General features: G+C 40.8%; 1 protein-coding gene across 2 annotated transcripts in view; it reads right to left on the minus strand.

The window, feature by feature from the left end:
- Positions 1–18,354, minus strand: part of MAN2A1 (mannosidase alpha class 2A member 1) — a 127,779-nt gene extending 109,425 nt beyond the window's left edge. The window contains exons 1-2 of one of the 2 annotated variants that reach the window (XM_040578908.1): positions 18,150–18,354; positions 5,029–5,289 (exon numbers count right to left, since the gene is read on the minus strand). In XM_040578908.1, the coding sequence (XP_040434842.1) occupies positions 5,029–5,289; positions 18,150–18,284 (396 nt within the window). In that variant the 5' untranslated portion in view covers positions 18,285–18,354. Of the gene's footprint in view, positions 1–5,028; positions 5,290–17,692; positions 17,711–18,149 lie in introns of those variants that run through there. The other variant, XM_040578909.1, reaches the window with a different exon arrangement.
- Positions 18,355–18,585: the final 231 nt, after the last annotated feature.

Below are 18,585 nucleotides of genomic sequence, written 5' to 3' on the forward strand. Positions count from 1 at the left end.
TTCTCCCGGAGAAACTGGCTACTCATCACTCAGACAGGTGCCTAATATCTTCTCCACCTCAATCTTTACTAGTAAGGCTGGCCTTCATGAATCCCAGGTCCCAGAGACCAGCAGTAAAGTCTGGAGTGACAAAGATGTGCCCTTCATGGAAAAGGGCCAGGGCAGGGAATATTTAAACTAACTGGACATACACAAGTCCATAAGCCCTGGTGCGATGCATCCACAAAGTAGTGAGGAAGATGCCTGCTGTTACTGCAAGGCCACTCTCAAGAACCTTTGAACAATCATGGTGATTGGGAGAACACCCAAGAACTGGAGGAAAGCAATGTTACTCCTATCATCAAAACTGCAAGAAGGAGGACCCAGGGAGCTATTGGCTGGTCAGCCTCACCTTGATCCCTGGGAAGGTGATGGAGCAGCTAATCCTGGAAACCATTTCCAGGCACACAAAAGACACGAAAGTCAACAGCAGTAGTAGCATGGATTCACCAAGGAGAAGTCATGCTTCAGCAACTTGAGAAACTTCTACAATGAAATGACTGGTCTGACAGATGAGGGGAATGCAGTGGCTATTGTCTACCTCAGCTTCTGTGAGGCTTTCAGCACTGTCTCCTGTAACATCCTCATAGAGAAGCTGCTAATGTGTGGGCTGGATGAGCAGACAGTGAGACAGAACAAAAAGCAGCCGAACAGCCAGACCCAGAGCGTGGTGATCAGTGGCATGAAATCTAGTTGGAGGTCAGTAACCAGTGGTTTACTCAGGGGTCGCTACTGGGTTTGATCCTGTTTAACATGTTCATTAATGATCTGGATGGCAGGGCAGAGTGCACCCTCAGCAAATTTGTAATGACAGCTGGGAGGAGGTGCTGATACACCAGAGGGTTTGTGCTGCCCTCCAGAGGGATCTTGACAGGCTGAAGGAATGGGCTGACAGGAACATCAACCTGTTTGACTAGTGAATTGCAAAGTCCTGCACCTGGGGAGGAACAACCCCAAGCACACACACATGCTGCGGATAGCCCAGCTGAAGAGCAGCTTTGCAGAATGTGACATATGAATCCTGTGGATGCCAAATTGAATGCAAGACAGTAATGTGCCCTTGCAGCAAAGAAGGCCAATAACATTCTGGGCTGCATGAAAGAGGAGTGCAGCCAGCAGGTCACGGCAAACCTTCCCTCTGCTCAGCACTGGTGAGGTCACACCTGGAGTATTTTGTACAGTTCCAAGCTCCTCAATGCACTGGGGAGTCCAGCAAAGGGACACTAAGGTGAGGGGACTGAAGCAGCTCTCGTATGAGGAAAGGCTGAGACAGATTGAATTGTTTAGCCTAGAGAACTTGCTTGGGGAGACCTTACCAATGTGTACAAATACCTGAAGAAAGACTGCAGAGTAGGAGGAACGAGGTTCATTTCCAGTGACAAGGCAAGAAGCAACAGGCACAAACTAAAACACAGGACATTCCTCCTGAACACAGGAAACACTTTTTCCCTATGAGGATGACTAAGCACAGACACAGGTTGTCCACAGAATTTGTACAACCTCCATCCTTGGAGATATTCAAAAGCCATCTGGACATGGTCCTGGGCAGCTGGCTGTAGGTAACCCTCCTTGAGCAGTGGATTGGACCAGATGACCTCCAGAGGTTGTTCCCAACCTCAACCATTCCATCATTCATTGATTTGAATGTTAATCAGAAACAGTTTAAAAAAGCCATGAAAAAAATTAGGACTTAAAAACTTCCACTGGAATAAATCAGGCTGAAATCACTGCACTTAGGCCAAGACATCCAGAAGACAGATGTTAAGTAGTATTTATCTTTCATAGAACAACATCCTTAGTAAGAGTTGTGCAAATGATTCATTACAAGTTACATTATCACTTGACCAGGTTACACTCACGTGAAGACTAAGTTCCAAGTACCTAGTCAGTATGAAGCACAAAAGGTAGAAGTATTTCCTGGATATACTTTGATTTTATTTCTAAGTATAAAACACTGATAGAGTAAGCAAGGACTTCATAACAAAAAGTAGACAAAAATTTGAAAAGGATGCTGCCTGTCTTTATTATGGCTGCTTCAGAAGACAGTCACATTGTTACAAGTTTTTTTAATTAAAACATTCAAAAACTTACCAGTTGTCTTTTTTTCTTTATGGGCTTATTCTTTCTCTGTACTGAGGGACTCTTAACTGCTGAACTAATGCAAGTATTGGGCAAACATCCCATTTACCTCCATGAACACTAAACTAGTGCAAAAAAAAAAAAATAATAAAAGCATAGCCTGTGCCTTTTCAGGCCACCTTTCTAAAAACTGATTCATGCCTCATTTTTAGAAGGAGCAACACTACCAAGCACAATGTTAGATGCTTCAGTAGTTGAAAGGGACAAGAGCCCAGACATCTCTTTGTATTAATTAAATAACCTTCCAGCTCAGCATGACGACTCTTGAGAATTCTGTCTTCATTGAGCACAAATTCCATATACTTCTTGAACTACTAACCTAAAAAAGGTGTCAGGTCATAACTGTACTTAATCTGGAGTTCTTAATTTTGTTGGGTTTATTACCTAGTCCCATTTTTATCTTTTAAATAAAGTACACATTAGTCTTCTATTTAATTTGAGTTATATCAATTCTCAATTTAGTGTTATTTTCAGTGGCCGGCTCTGTTACAATTTCCTACCTACTTACAAACACAACAAGTAACAAAGTATATAATTTCTTGATTTACAATTCCTCCATGAAAAAGATCCTTTAGCTATCTGTCCAAGAATCTTTAGGCCCTCATGTTATTATTAACTTGTTTTTTCCAATTTATGCAAAGAACATCATCTCTTCAAGTACCAAGTCCCAGTAATATTTCTCAATGAAATGTCACAAAGATTTTTAATCCATATCTGAATGCATTCTCACAATAGTTCCTCCATTATGGGAGACTATAATGATCTCCCATAATTTTTTCAGGGAAGCCTCTTCTGCCTCCACTCTCTAAAGTGATATTTATTCAGACATTATGTCTCACCTATATTAGCCCTTACTTCTTTCTAGTCTCTCATTTCATTCTCATACATCGACTTAAAAGACCAACATGGAAAAAGTAAGGTCCAAATCTGTATGAACCACAGGTAATTAACACTTACAAGCTGTTTTAGAATTTAAAGTATAATTTCTTTAAAAAGCAATGATCTTAATAATCTACTCTGAATTTCTCAGTCTTTAGAAAAAAATCTACAAGAAACTAAGTTAAGTGAGCTTGCAGAATACATCAGACTTGGCAAAGTATTACTTAGTTAAAACTGTATTCAAATACAGTAATTTAGATCAGCTCTTTAACATGTTGTTACAGGAATTCTGCTGAAGTCAAGGTCTTAGATTCCATAACTGAAATGCAGGTTAGACTCACAGGATGAGAAAGAGTTAACACCGAAGCAGTATTAAAATGACTTAATGACAATGGTGGATAACCTGCTGAGTACAAGGTACTAATGCAATGAGGCAAAGAGTATTACAGCCCTCCCTCCCTGTGCAAAGCAAGGAAAGAAAAGAGTCAGAGAACAGTATTAAGCATATTCCCTGCTGTATTTGTTTCTTAAGCACATGCATATAACCTTAAATGTAAGGAAAATTATCAAAAAGCTGTTTAGCTACTACAGCCTACCATTAGGTATGTAGGTAACACTAGCTGATTGTAGGTACATGTTCTGACATTCTGCAAACGTGAAGCAAAACACGAGAACAGTTTAAGCAAACATGTTTTACTTTGTTACATGTTGCTGGTAACAGGTTAACATGTCCAAGACATTAAGCCAACATATTTCACCTCTAAATTCACAATTCACATTTACTGTAATTTATTTCTAATGCACCTAAAAAAGAAGCACTTCATTTAACACAGTAACAGACTGTATGAGAAATAACCTGTTAACAATTCAGTAACTTCAAAACATACAATCACAGGTCCACATGCTTTACTTTCCTGCACAGAAGCCTTAAAGTATATTAGAAACACGAAAAGTCAATACTGCCTTTAAAAAAAGAAAAAAGCAACTATTTTCTCTGCAGAAGACATATTAAGGTGTGCCTGTCCCTGATGAGCTTAAAGGTGTTATGAATGATACATCATAGGTTACAATTGTTCTAATATGTGACTTATTCACCTTAAGTCCACTGTCTTTCTCCTGCAATAGAAATACTTTCACTTCTAGAATGAGAAAGATGGACTTCAAAATCTAATCTTTGCTTTAGAGTACTATGAATATTTATAGTACTCCCACAAGACTCCCAAAAACAGCACAGATCACAAACTTCACACAGTATTCTCAGCGCTCCTGAAACACTCCATTAAAACTGAATATATAAGTCCATGAACTCACAAGCATCACCAGAAAGCAAAATAATTCAACTTGAAGTGTCTGACTTAAAAAACTTCAGCCTCCCCAGTTCATGCCAACCAGTCAACATCACGTACATTCCTCCTTTTTGATCAAAGTACCTATACAAACTGGAGACACACAAGAATGCTGAGATACAGAAATGGCTTTCAAAACTGAACACCGTACCCGAGATATTTTGAAATTATTAGTTCTTGAACATTCTCTGCCTTGCCATCAAAATCCATTTACACATATATCCCTAAAATGTAAAACCTATTTAAAACAATACTATCCACCATTTCCAGTTTATTTGTCACCAATTTTAGAACAATCTGGGGAAACTGGAAGAGGAAATTCTTTCCAAAGAACTGGTGATATATGGCACAATAACCTAAGTATAATCAGTAGTTCTTGTTTGGGGCTGTTTTGAGAAGTTTTTAAGATTTCTGAAATATTGGTTCTTCATAACCACTATCAGATTTCTAGATTTCATAACAGTTTCATAACATCTGTTAAACACAACAGTCACTTGAACAATTCCATTATGTCTTAGACTAGGAGCTCAGCACCAATCTTTCACCAGCGATTAGATGTTTTCAGAATTAAAAGGTAATGACAGCTAGGACTCCAGCAGAAAGACAGAAAAGACATACTGCTTACCTGTACTCCTGGAACATGACTTCCACTTTTTGAAGCAAACAAACAATCCTCAGAATCAACTGCAAGCAAAACGGAAGCAGAAGGAAAGAGCTCTGAGACAGATCCTTGACTGAAGTTTATAGCATCTGGATTTTTTTGACCATCCTTTACTGATTCACTCAGATTGATCACAGAATCTCGTATGTTTGAAATAATCTCATTATTTTCTGCCAACAGGCGTTCTAAATGATCTATTTTTTCTTGCAATATTGAAAGTTGGCCCTGCAAAAGAAAAAAAAGGTAAAGTTTAATTATTTCTCAGATGAATTCTTCACAGTTTTAAAATTTTCAATTTCACAATAGTTTATGACCACACACACACAAAAAAAATCAAATAAATCTTTATTCTATATTTTATGTAAAGACACACCAGCAAGAAATTGAACCAACATATGAAGTCTTCTCCTTTCAGAATAAGGGAAAAGAGCTAAAGTTACACTTTCCACCACAAACTTGAATTTGCAGCACAAAATTTAATCAGTGATACAAAGACATTCTTAAAAGGTCACACGGTTTTGTTATGCTGACTTCAACTCTTCATGTCTTTCATACGTTTGCAAAAACGTTATCTCTTCATTTACCATTACATCATAACAAAGAGAAAGCCATTTTTTACAAGGCAGTCACATCATGATGAGATTACCAGGATGTATATATTTTAGGTTTTTCCTGTACAGGTAAAGGAGCGTTTCAATAAATATGAAGTTTCTTATTATCAGTGGAGTTTAGACAGAAATGAACAAAAGCACTTAATGGGGGTAACAGATACCTTAACAGCCTGATCATCGTAATAATCTGTATAATTGGCCCACTACAAATACCAAGATAATCCTGTAAAAAACAGCGCAATCTGACAGCACTTTCAGTCAGAAGGTCATAGCCAGTTGCCAAACAACAGGATTTTGTGGATGATTCTAGTGTGCACTGCGAGAGGAAGGATATAGAATAACATCAATGTGAACTGAAAGAAGTCAAGGCATCTCACAAAGCAATCAGGAAGCAGAGAGAGATACCACAAAGCCATTTAGTAGCATTTAATCACTGCATTGTTGGAATACAGGAGGAAGCAAAGTACCTGGAAACGCTACTGCCATCTCATGTACTAGCCACTCCTTTTAAATGAGAGGTATGCTTTTTTTTCAGACATGAGTGTGTTAGCTGTTACAGAATCACAGAAGGCCAAATTATTTAATAGGGGTCTAGGGATATTTCATCTTAACAGTAATTTCTTTCTTTCCTCAGACTGACTTCAACCAAATAATAATAAGAAAAGGTAGAGAACAAAAACCCAGTCACTTCCTATTATTAAAGTGGCCTATTCCTATTATTATGGCCAGACTCCAAAACATGCAATATACAAATAAGGTTTTTTTCAGAGAAGCTGTCATTACAACAAAACCCACTGCAGATTCAGCCATTCACATTTTACCTATGACATTCAACACAAATAACACTGACTCAGTAAACAGCTACTCTGTGACCTATGATTTAAGTGATGAACTAAAACTTCTTCCTAGCACCAATGCCTTATTTTCTAAGTAATACAGAATAGTATTAGCAACAACATCTGTACATGACACCTTTTTCCCCATTGACAACAGTTCACCTGAAGTCTTCACATTTCCCTTTTAAAGGACAAACTGCTTTCCTCAAATGCCAAGTTAATAACAATTTCTCTAGTTAGGCAGAAGTTTGCAAAGAATTAAGCCTCCTTTCTAAATTGTGGTGTGCACTTTCTTTTAAATTCTGTTCACTTTGAGAAGCCTGCAGGATAAAAAAATGACACCCCTTACCAAGAGATACTGATCAGCCTTTTGGGTTCTACTAAATCCTTATTCCTGTAATTTTATCTTTACAGAAGTTTTCTGTAATTCTGCGGAAGATACATTTTAGTATTTTTCAACCTGTTGGTAAATTCATCCTCTCATTTTCTGAGCTGTGTAAAGTAGTGACCCCTGCTTTTTTTTTCTTAAATTGATACATCCTGAAAACAATAACAGGTTTTAAAATGCCACACAAGAAAACAGTTATTACTTCCAAAAAGGCAAAAATGTATTTTAACAGATCCAGGTTAAGCTAACATACATGTAGGTCCAACATCCTAGAACATCAACAATTTAAAAAAAAAAAATCTAGAAACTTAAAAAGCAGATAAACTTTAAACAACAGGAAGTCAATATGCAGATGTTGTGATACTGGAAAGAAAAAAAAACAAACTGTAGTCCCATGCCCCCTGGTGGCACAAAAGAAACAACTAGACTGAAAACTTTCAAATACTACATTAAAGATAGCTGTGTATACATTTCTGTTTAAAATTAGTATTCTCCCTTTCAACATCTGTAACGTTTTAAAAGAAAGAATGCTTCACCTACTCAGAAAATTAACAGCCTATTAGGCCACTCACTCTAAAAATAACGTAAAGTCCCAGAAATTACTGGGGCTTTACAGACTGCGCAACATAGGCTCTGATCTTTAGATTCCTAAGAAGCTCGAGTATAGCTGCCATCTATACACATTTTTACCAGTTTCACTGCACATGGCAATAGTTCATAAACGTTACCAAGTACATAAGCAGTTAAAATACTGTTGATATCTATCCCACCTCTATATACACTCCCTCTACAACCATAACATCAGACAACTGTTCAAAATTTATATTCTTATTCACCTATGTTCTAGAAATATTTTACCTCTTCCTCCAAGAAAAGTGTTCTATATTGCTTAGCAATAGCCTGGTCATAGATTACACCACCGATCTGCCTTATGTCATCTAACCAATTACAGTCTCTCCAGCACTGGCTAGTAACAGACATAGGGAAAAAAAAAAAAAAAAAAGAAAAAAAAAAAAAAACCACCAAGCAACAACATTAAAAAACCCACCAAGTATGTGTTTAGGCTGGTTCTTCAATTGGTATATACTGCCAGTCTCTAGCAGTTAGATACAAACTTCCAATTTGGAAGTCATGTTATATTTCATATTTCTAAGATGCACCTTTCATTTAAATTATACTTTAAACCTTCAAATACCTACAATAACAAGTCCTGCCATTTTACTGTTTATTATGTGACAAAACACTTTTCTTTGTAAACCAAGTTACCTACTTCCTGTGTCATAAGAAATAGTATTTTGTTCCCTGATCATCTTCAAATGATGCTTTCGTATGTTGCAATACACTTCCAGCAACTATTTATTTTTAAGCTGGAGGGTTTGAGCCTAGGACTCTGAGGAGCAGTGATTTTTACAGTCTGTTAAAGTATGTTACGTCAACTTTGAAGGTAGATATTCTGTAATTTGGAGAAATAAATCTTTAGAGAGACCTCCCATTGTGGAATTTAACAGGAATTAATAGAGACAAACCTGCTTTCTTTTCTGAAGACTATGAGATGCATCATGCCTGTCTTTAAAGCATTTAAACAAGCCATGTACTAACTCAACTTGAATGCAAAACATGAAATAAAAAGCTACAGTTAGGAACATGCAACTATGACCCCATGCAGTACTCAAATTAACACTGACAGGCAACCAAATATTCTGAGATTTTAAAGATATTTGCAGTTTCTGTTGTGAGATGCATCAGCCATGAGACTTAACTTTAAGAAACAAGTGTCACAACTAGAAATGTACTTCAGTTTTCAGTCAGTATGAAAGTAGGTGTTAGGAACCCATTATAAGTAGAACATTTCACATGGATGCCAATTATGCAAAAGCTAGATCTATTTTCATTGCATATTCACCTTTTCTCCTTACTCATTTTAAATAGACAAGAGTAGACAACGCCGAGAACACAGTATTCAATAATAAAAATATTTTAAAATATGAGCTAAATAAGGAGAATATTGCAACTCTTCAAGACAGTTAACATACAAAAATAATCTGAGTTTCAACATTTTTAGAAGACTACCAACTTACACGGCCCAATTTCAAACAAAAATGCCAAACAGAACAAAACAGCAAAGTTATGCTAATACTGTTTCATCTTATTGATTGCTAGTAACAAATGTTGACTAGTAAAACAGATTTGTAGCTTGTTACAGGCAGCATTAAATAGGTCTAATTAAAACACACAGGTCCTCTCCATTACTAGAAACCTACTCAAAACAGTATTTGTGTTAAAATAGGTTTGAAAATTGTCCACAGATTTGGGAGTGAGGAGGGCTTTTGGTTTTTTTTCTTCAGTCTGAGCAGAGATACACCAATTTTACCTTAACCAATGATGTCTGAAATTTTGTAATCTAAATAGCTTTGTAGATACTGGATAGTGCAATTTGGCTAGCTGCACAATTCATAGATGTCAGCAGACCTCCCCCTGACTTTAGAGCATCAAGTCTCATAAGCAATCCTGACCAAAGACTTTGAGCCCTGCCTAACTGCACAGCAAACTGTAGGTACGCCATCTGGATAAGTATGTCTTAGTCCAAGTGAATATCATTAAAGGATGCTTTGTCAATCTACCTACTTGTTTTAATGCAGGAAAATGCAATGTAAAGTTACATGACTCACCTGGTCTATACAACCAGTTAATAAGTTTATAACAACTTTGGTATAAACATCTTTCATTTCTCTCTGCTTTTATGTATTGATAAGTGTGTGCAAATCAAGATTTTATTAAAAAGCAAGAAAGGTAACCCTGCTACCCTGCTGTTACTGTACAGCAAATCAACTATTTCTACAAGAAGTGCAAAGTATCAACAAATCCAACAGTATCAAAAGTAGCTACAGCTGCACCAGTAGAAGAATGTCATGAGCAGTGCATGTGGTCACCATCCCCATAGTTATATAGGGCTGAACTTCACCAACAAAACCTGAGGCCAGCACAGATCAGCACACCATCTTCCCATATGGAACAAAAATTGTCCACACCTGCTAGCTGCACTGAGCAACCTGCTACTACCAGCACATGAACCAGCTACATAAAAAGTTCCTTATGCTTCAGTCAGCCTGGACCCTTGAGCAGTTTTCATGCCCCAGATACTCCAAAACAGTTTGCTTTCCCACTGCCCTCTGCTTGTCCTTCTCTGCTTCTGACGCTCATGTGATCTGTAGCAAGGACTCTCTCCAGAAAGGAGCATACTGCCACCCGGCACATGGAGGGAAGTCCAGTAACACAATGAAAGATCAAGCTGCTTTATTCAGTGGAAGTGGAGAATGGGCAGCTTCTCCCATCTAAGCAGTGTACATTGCAGAAAAAATAACAGTTGCGACCTTCATTTCCTCAGCGAACGCTCATCCTTTTCTAAACGCAGTTGCTTTCAACAGGCCACTAAAGATCATTTCTTCAGGAAAAGGACAGCTAGCTCAAATAATTGAAGTGAAAGCATGACAGGCCCACAGATGAGGAAGTCTCATGGAAGCAGGCATGCAGAGAAATCCACATAAGAGACTTCTGAGGCTAGGTCAGCTGGAACTTGATTATTTGTATCCAGACTCAGCCAGCAGCCACCAAGTGCTTGGTTCAAAACCAGCCAAAGCCCATTCTCCTTCTCACCCACATGAAAAAACGGAAGACCACAAAGCAGCTGGCAGTGTCCTGCATAAGAGTCTCTGGTACACCGATGAGCTGCGGTGAAGAAAGCAGAGTACCACAACGAACAGAGGGATCCCCACCTCTCCACAGGATGTGGAATTCAAGCCAAGATTGCTGCCTATACAGATTTACTACAGTAAGCTAAAGCTTTGAGGAAACTGGACTCAAATCTTGTTTCCAGGCTGCACTGAATAGCAGGCATCTTAATTTTCTGCACCAGTCTTGTTGCAACTATTTCCAGGTACAACTTCACAAATCACTTACCAACTTCACTAAAATCTTCATATAAACCTCTGATTGGATGCCAGCATACTAAGATGGTAAGACCAGAAAGCATTCTCTGTACACTGTTAAGATTATTGTAAAGGTGAACAGAACATATTAAATGTAGAATTAAATGGTCACCTCCTGTACTGAAAAAGCAAGCAGGTAAAAGTTAGAAATGCAACTTCATGTAGCATCTAATATCCAAACACACCGTTTCAGCACGTACTCACATTTCAAGGCAGGACACAGAACAAACCACCAAGCATAGAACGTATTGGTCAAAAGGACAAGTTAAGGTTTAAAGTCTTTATTAATCTGGGCAGAAGGCTTATGGGCATTTGTGATGATGCAAATTATATAAGTAACCTTGTTGATTTCCTAATTTTGAACTACCATTTAAAACAGGCTCATTTTACTGACACACTGGAATTCTTCTGAATTAACTGAGCTACCAAACAAAAGTCTGTTCTCTAAAAAATAAGAAAGTTCTATTCCAAAGATGCAGCAGCCTGACAAATAGATTCTAAAAATCTGATGCATTTCCACATTCTGTTTTACTAGAGGCAGCAGTAACAGGAGTGTTTAATGTACTATTATCCTAGACTTAAGTTTCATGTAATTTAAGAAGAAAAATATAAGACATGCTGTTAGGAACCAATCTGACACCATCATCAGTGATCTGAAGGCAAGGAGAAAGGATAGGGAGATTGAGACAAATCTAGAAGTATTCCCTGTTTAAAGGCAATCAATCTGAAAAATGGTCACTACTAGTTTGGTTGATATGTTTCAGGTTCATTTCATTTTTGATTCCCCTCCCTGCCCTATACTGAATCTTTTAAGTAAATGGCTAGCAGTGCAAAACTGAGGCACTGCTTACATGGTATTAAGAGTATGAGCATTTCAATAATACTTATTTTTATTTGAACAAGCCAAAAGTCAAAATAACAAAACTCTGTCTCAGACAAAAAAAAGGTCACCTAAGAGAAAACTAGGAAACTTACTAAACAAGTTCATAGAGTTTAAGCTAGGCATTGACTCTAGGTAGCAAAAGGGATTACTCGTTTATAGGTGGCGTTACTACGTTTCTGAAAAACACATTTCACTCAACATTTTTCACCAGATTTAAAGACTGTAATTGAAGGAGGCTATCAGCTTCTACTTGACTGCTGCTTAGCCAAAACTTTATTGCTTGCACATCTTGTGTAAAGACAAATAACACTCTGAAAATCAGCAAGTACAAAGAATTGTTACTGACCTGTAATTATGTTCACAAACAGCCCCTCCTTCTTTACAAGGTACTAGAAGCTTAGCAGAAGAATTCCTAAGTTTTCATTATCTTAAGCTCATAATTATTTCCACAACACTCAAGGGCTTTTAGATTGTGAACTTAGTAAGTGTTGTTAATAGGGGTTTGTTTGTTTAAATAAGTCAATGTTTCAAATCCAGGAAAATGATGTTTCCTTCTGTGGATTTCTTCACTCAACAGTCATTCCTGATGTCATTGCCTACACTCTCAAATTACCGAATTCTGATTTAGTCAAACAAGAATGTCCACTAAATTTAGGTCAAGCTGACCCACACTCCCAAGTACCCACCATCTCAAGTCCTCAAAACTGATGAATGAAAGGACTGCTAATCAAGGGAGTCTATCTTGGGAAACAAAGAACAGATAACAATAAGAACACCACTAAGTAAATTATGCAGAAAGAAGTCTCCAAGTTAGAAAGTTCTGGCCACTAGAGGAGACAAGCCAATATTGCATTCCTCAGAAAACTAGTTGAAAGTAGGACAAAGGTAATTGTGGTAATGACAGATCGAAACCTCCAACTCAAACAGCTTCCCCTATCCTCCCTTCCCCACACACCCCCAACCCACCCCTGGCTGAAGGAGGGCAAAGCCCCGCTTGGGGAGCATGGGGAGCATGTGCAGGCGGTAAAAGGCTTCAGCAGCGCTGTCTGAGGTGCACGCTGATCTGCATGGGAAGTGGGAAACTAGTACCAGCCCTGAGCATGACAATGCACACGCCATGTACTATGGATATGCCGGTGCTCTATGGTATATAATGCGTGCCCTCGAGCAGCTTGGTGCATACATTAGGAGGAAAGATCCCCGGTGCACCCAGCGCTGCAATACACCCGTGTCAGCTTTCTAAACTGCCATTTGATTTCAAGAGTTTTCCTGGCTACACTTTTTGGCAACAATGTGATACTCATTAAAAGTCACTGTGCCCACAATGTTTCAGTGCTCAGATGTCAGAAAATTACAACTTCAAAGTTATGTACAACCTTAACTGCCACTATTTACATTTGGAGTAAAGCAAATAAATACCTGATTGTGCTGCTTCCAATACTTCCGCACACAGAAGTCCTGTTCCTTGTTATACAACATAGGTCTAAAACTCCTTAATGAGCTCATAAAAATACACCGAACATGCAGCAGCAAAACGTGTGTATTTATAATCCATGTAAGCCATTGATTTCAACTATTTTACCATGGCAAGACACCTAGCAAAACTCTGTCTGGAAAAGGTGTGTATAGCATATCAGGAGCTTTTTCAAAACAGGAAGCGTACATGTCGACGCTGGAGGGAGCTGAGGTTTGCACGGCACAGAACTGGGGCACAGTAACTACCAAGCATGGGCTGATATGCTGCAGTTACAGCCAGTCAATGGAGACTCCAAGGTCACTGACAGTAGTGCTTCCTTACAGCAGGGGAAGTACTGCTTCAGCAGTACCAGAGTAAAGTTCACAAGGCACCTTTGTTCAACATACAGATTCAAAGAACTGCTGGTGTTTCTGCCATGTATTTGGTCCCAATTTCCTGCTGTTACCACTCCATCCCACCATGATTCATATTTTGGCCAGGTAGTACTATTATTAAATTATTGGCAAGCTCAGATGAAGTAACACTCCATGCTGCAATAATCACTGCTTGTGCCATTTGTGCAGAAGTATTTGATGTATTGTGTAGATGCCTTGAAAACACGAATCCAGTAAAGGAGTTTTAGCAGTACCACCAACAGCCAGGCCAAGAAATGCTTTGCAGGAAGAACACTGGAAACAAAAGAACAAGCTAGCTGCTTCTAGAGAAACTGTACTTGATCACCTACCTCTGTTCAATGCAATGCAACCTGTGAGCCCATAAAAGCAGTTAACACACATGAGAAGATCAGAGTAAGCTTCAAATAATGGTGGGCAAAGGCTGGGCCGGGGGGGGGGGGGGGGGGGGGGGCGCTGTGAGCAGAAAGAACCTTACACACACAGGGGAGCTATGGCCCCTTAAAAGCCAAACCAAGCTATGTGAAAGTAGTTAAGAGGAAAAAGCTCATCCAAAGCACTGCCTATCAGGTACTGACAGAGGATGCCACATTGTGTTGATGTTTTGCCTTGCTCAGGCATAAAATTAACTCAAAATAAAGTTATATATGAAGACTACAAAAGGCCACATATTTCTGAAGCAAGATACTCTTACAAACAAATCCTCCACTTAATTTTTTTTAAACTGGATTTTTAATGTGTGCCATGCATTCTTAGGCATGAATCTACCAAGATTCAGATGCAGAAGAAATATTCCACAAGCTTCTGTAAATGAACAAATTTTATGAGTCCATCCTAACTCAAGGTAAAGTTAGTTGAGAAAACAAGCCATGTTAGGCTGTTTATTTTCTTCTCTTTGGGTCCAAAACACAGAATAGATTCATATAGGCTCATCAGTATTTGGTATTCACCTGTATACAGTAGCACAGGTTCTTCAAGATAAGCTGCTTATGGACTTATTCTACTTCAGACTGCATTTCAATGTAGTTTTCATTTAGTAGTTATCATTTAGTTCGCAAATCGCTTGTACCTGACACTCGCTGCATGGGAGTGGCATAGGACTAACCACCACTCTGCACCTCTCTCCGCTGTACAGTAACACAAGATGTCTCAGAGAATTCTGTGTTATTACAGACAAAAACAATACACTCAACCATTTTTCCACCATACTCTACTAGAAGACTCTTATACAATGACTTTTACTGACAAGTGGTATAATAATAATATCAAAATGCACCTAAGGCTATTCCTCCACCTTGAGCTCATCTCTGCACAATGTTGTAACATTGTTCCTAGCCTAAGACATGATGCTAGGGCACACCATGTCCCAAGACATGTTCTGAGACAGGAGCATCCTATGGCTAGGAACTGGCTCAGAGAGAAAGGTAGAGCTTGTGTTAAGGCCATTGTAAGAATAATATACACCTCACAAACAGGCAGGATCCATAAAGATATATGCAGGAATTACAGAGGAGAGGTTAGTAAGTACTGATCTCCATGTATTATAGGTACCTAACCTTCCCAAAATTAATAGGGAGTTCAGTTCTACGGCAACATACACATCTTCTGATATTATGATTTAAATGCACCACCAATGATGACAAGGCTATAAATCACTTCAGCCCAGGTTCTACTAGCTGCCATGATGCCACCTTACCATGGATAGGTGTGGATAACATTCACTGTAAAACTGACTACTGATGCCAGCTTTTGCAAACCCAACACCTAAAAAGACACAATGCCACTAACTGCCTCCCAAGCCTGACCACATAGGCATGTACCTATGGATATTCACCCACCTTGGGAGATCTTGTCCAAAAATTACTTCTGCAAGACACTTCTGTTGGCATTCTTGAACAACTATCTGCCTGAACTATCAAACCAGAAAGCAAGCTCCAGAAGGACAACTCCTGACTACACTTGAAATAAGCTTGAAAGAAAGCAGGCGCACAAGACCGAGTCTGATGCAAAGTACCTCAAGACCACACAAAGAGAAGGGGCCTTGTCTGGAAGAGAAAGTGGAAATGAAAGTGCAACAGCAATCCTAAAAATTTATTTTATTACTGGTATTAGGTACCATGACACTTTAGGTGAATGCAGACCGAAAGGCACTGACAGCTGAAAAACTCCAATTCTAACACTGGCAGAAATTAAACAAAAGCCCAGATAAATGCTCACAAGCTAAACAGGAGACTGCTTCCAGAGGTACCCACTTCTCTTCTCTGAGCTTAGTGTAAGCCACATAGGTCAGGAAAAAGCAGGTGATCAACATGCAGCTTCTGGGACACAAAAGGGGGTGCACGTTAACAGAACCACAAAGCTGAGAAATTAGCACACTGTCAGAAAGAGGCACAAAGTGAATCATTCCAATAATTTGTGAAAAAGTTTAAATTCCATTTTCTAAGCAAAAAAAGTTCTGACTTTTGTCATCAGGAAAGAGAATGACTTCTTAAATCTACAGGCAGACGGTGCTGCCATAGTTTTTCTCAAGAACACCTTGAAGTTTCTACATCTGTGGCTAGTTTCACTTACAGTACACTGAGTTCTGGCAACAGGGCCCAGACACAACTCATTGTCAGCTGAGGAGGATTAAAGCTGTTCCTTTCAAATATTTCTGGTGGCTTCTACTCCACTCTTAATCTTTCACGTTTACTTTAAACTAGTGTTATAGGCTCTGAAAGCATCTGCTAGGTTGTCAGAGGTTTTCCAGTTCTAACAAAGTGAAAAATTTCTACCCTATGGGCAGCAAGAGGAAATGACAAGATCAAACCAATTTAATCTGTAACTTCCTCAAAGAATAAAGTAGTAAGAAAGAAGGTAACTGTTCACCCAAAGGAAGGGCCAAAACATTGACAGGCAGAGGATTCTCCAGTGACAGTCAGCAGCCTCAAAGAAACTGACATATGGACAAGACGAGTGAACAATGACAGACTGTTCTAGAAGACCAAGGGGAGGGAGGAGGACGGAAGGAGAAGTGTTTGCCTCTAGCTGACTATATCACATAGAAGGAAGAGGTGTAACAACTGCTTAAGGTACTAAACCCTTGGTTACAAGGGAGAAGACCATGTTACATCGCACACCAGTGTTACACTGTAGGACACAGACAAGAATTTCAACCGCATGATACTGACAACACAAGACAAAACATGTCTAATAGATCTTCCCTGTTCGGTCTAGTATTTTGAACCAAAACGTTAACATTTAAAAAAAAAAAAGAAAAAGAAAAAAGAAAAACAACCCCTCATGTATGAGCTTTCCTGTTCTAGACTTTACCTGGATTAAACTCAACTGGTGCTATAAGACACATGAAGTGATCTCCTCATCTCCTCATATAAGATATCACCATATCACCAAAGCAGCACTTTTTACAAGTGTCACACATGGCATTACTCTCCTGCTGGAGTTACATATTGAACAGATACAGATGCTTTAGCCAGCTTTGTGATGTTTTCTCCTCTTAAGCTTTCCCACTCTCTTAGTTCCTACAAAAACTAGTGGCTGACCTCTGAACTGTAACTTGAAGGAACAAAGGCTGAACAGATCTGCACTCTTTCTCTGCCTTATATAGTCGAGGTTTTTATCTTTACCGTTTACAAAACACTATCAGCTATTACTTTTACATTAAACGAAAAATTAGTTATTCTGTCAAAGGTAACTGTTCCTTTCTAAATAAGCCTTTTGAGCTCTTCTGTTTCCTCGAAGCCTCTAAACACTTTTGGGTCCACTATTTTAAGAAAGCTATTTATACACAGCAGTATTCTGCCATTCTGCACTGCATACCATGTGGTCTCTGAAATACTTTTTTCTTCTCATGGTTAAACAATTCTTATTAGAACACGACCACGACACACAGCTTTTGAATTTCTCTCCCATACGTACAACAAGGGAAAGGGAGGAACTACATAGCTGCTTAGTTCAACCATGCGGTGCAGTTAGTTATCAGGCCGTTACGGCTGCAAAGCGAGGTTTAGCGGAAAGGAAAGCTGTAACATGAAGTCAGTATTTCTCTAACCTACCTGTTGATGCCATAGCCGAGGTCTACCCTCGAGCTGCCACCTCTTCGCCCTCCCCAGTCCCGGTCCCACGGTGCAAAGTGAGCCCCGCACTCCCCCAGCCACTGCCCGTCCCGGTCCCGCGGAGGGCGGCCGCTCAGCGGAGCCCCCAGCCCGTCCCGCCCGCCGCCGCTCCGTGCCGCCCCCGGCCGGGCGGGCGAGCTGCGCCCGACTCCCCGGTCCCGCGCCGCGCCGAGCCGGCAGCAGCGCCGCCCAGAGGCGGCACCGCTGTCCCCCGCCCCAACGGCCCGGCAGCCGCGGCACCTCACCGGCGCCCCGGGGGGGGCAGCCGCACCGCCGTGCTCCGGCACCCCCCCGGGCAGGGGGCGCGGGGGCCTCCGGCGGCACTGCCGCCGTCCCCGCCACCTCCGCCACCGCCCCGGCGGCCTGGGCGCTCGCCCACCCGCCGCGCCCCGCTCACCTTGGGGAAGGTGCCCTCCCGCCGCGGGCTCTTCGGGTGGTCGAAGTGGCCGCGGTCCAGCATCAGGTAGAGGGAGAAGATCACCACGCAGAAGACCGCGCTACCGAACACCGTGAACTGCCGGCTCAGCTTCATCTCCGCGGCCGCCCGGCCGGCCCCGCCGCCGCCGCGCTCCTCCCGCCGCGGCCGGCGCTCCCGGGCCCCCGCTCGCCGCCCCGCGCCCGCAGGTGAAAGTTCTCCCGCCGCGGCGGGTGGCGAGGACCCCCGGCGGCGGCGCCCCCGGCGCGGGGCAGCCCTAAGTCTTCTCCGGAGAAGTGCGAGAAGTTGCCCCCCCGCCGCCTGCCGCGCCGGGGCGAGGAGCCCTGCCGAGACCCCGCCGCCGCGCCGAGAGCCGGGCCGAGTTTCCGGGAGCGGATCGGGTTCCCGGGCAGGCTGG

Source organism: Falco naumanni, chromosome Z, assembly GCF_017639655.2.
Source record: "Falco naumanni isolate bFalNau1 chromosome Z, bFalNau1.pat, whole genome shotgun sequence".
NCBI lineage: Eukaryota > Metazoa > Chordata > Aves > Falconiformes > Falconidae > Falco > Falco naumanni.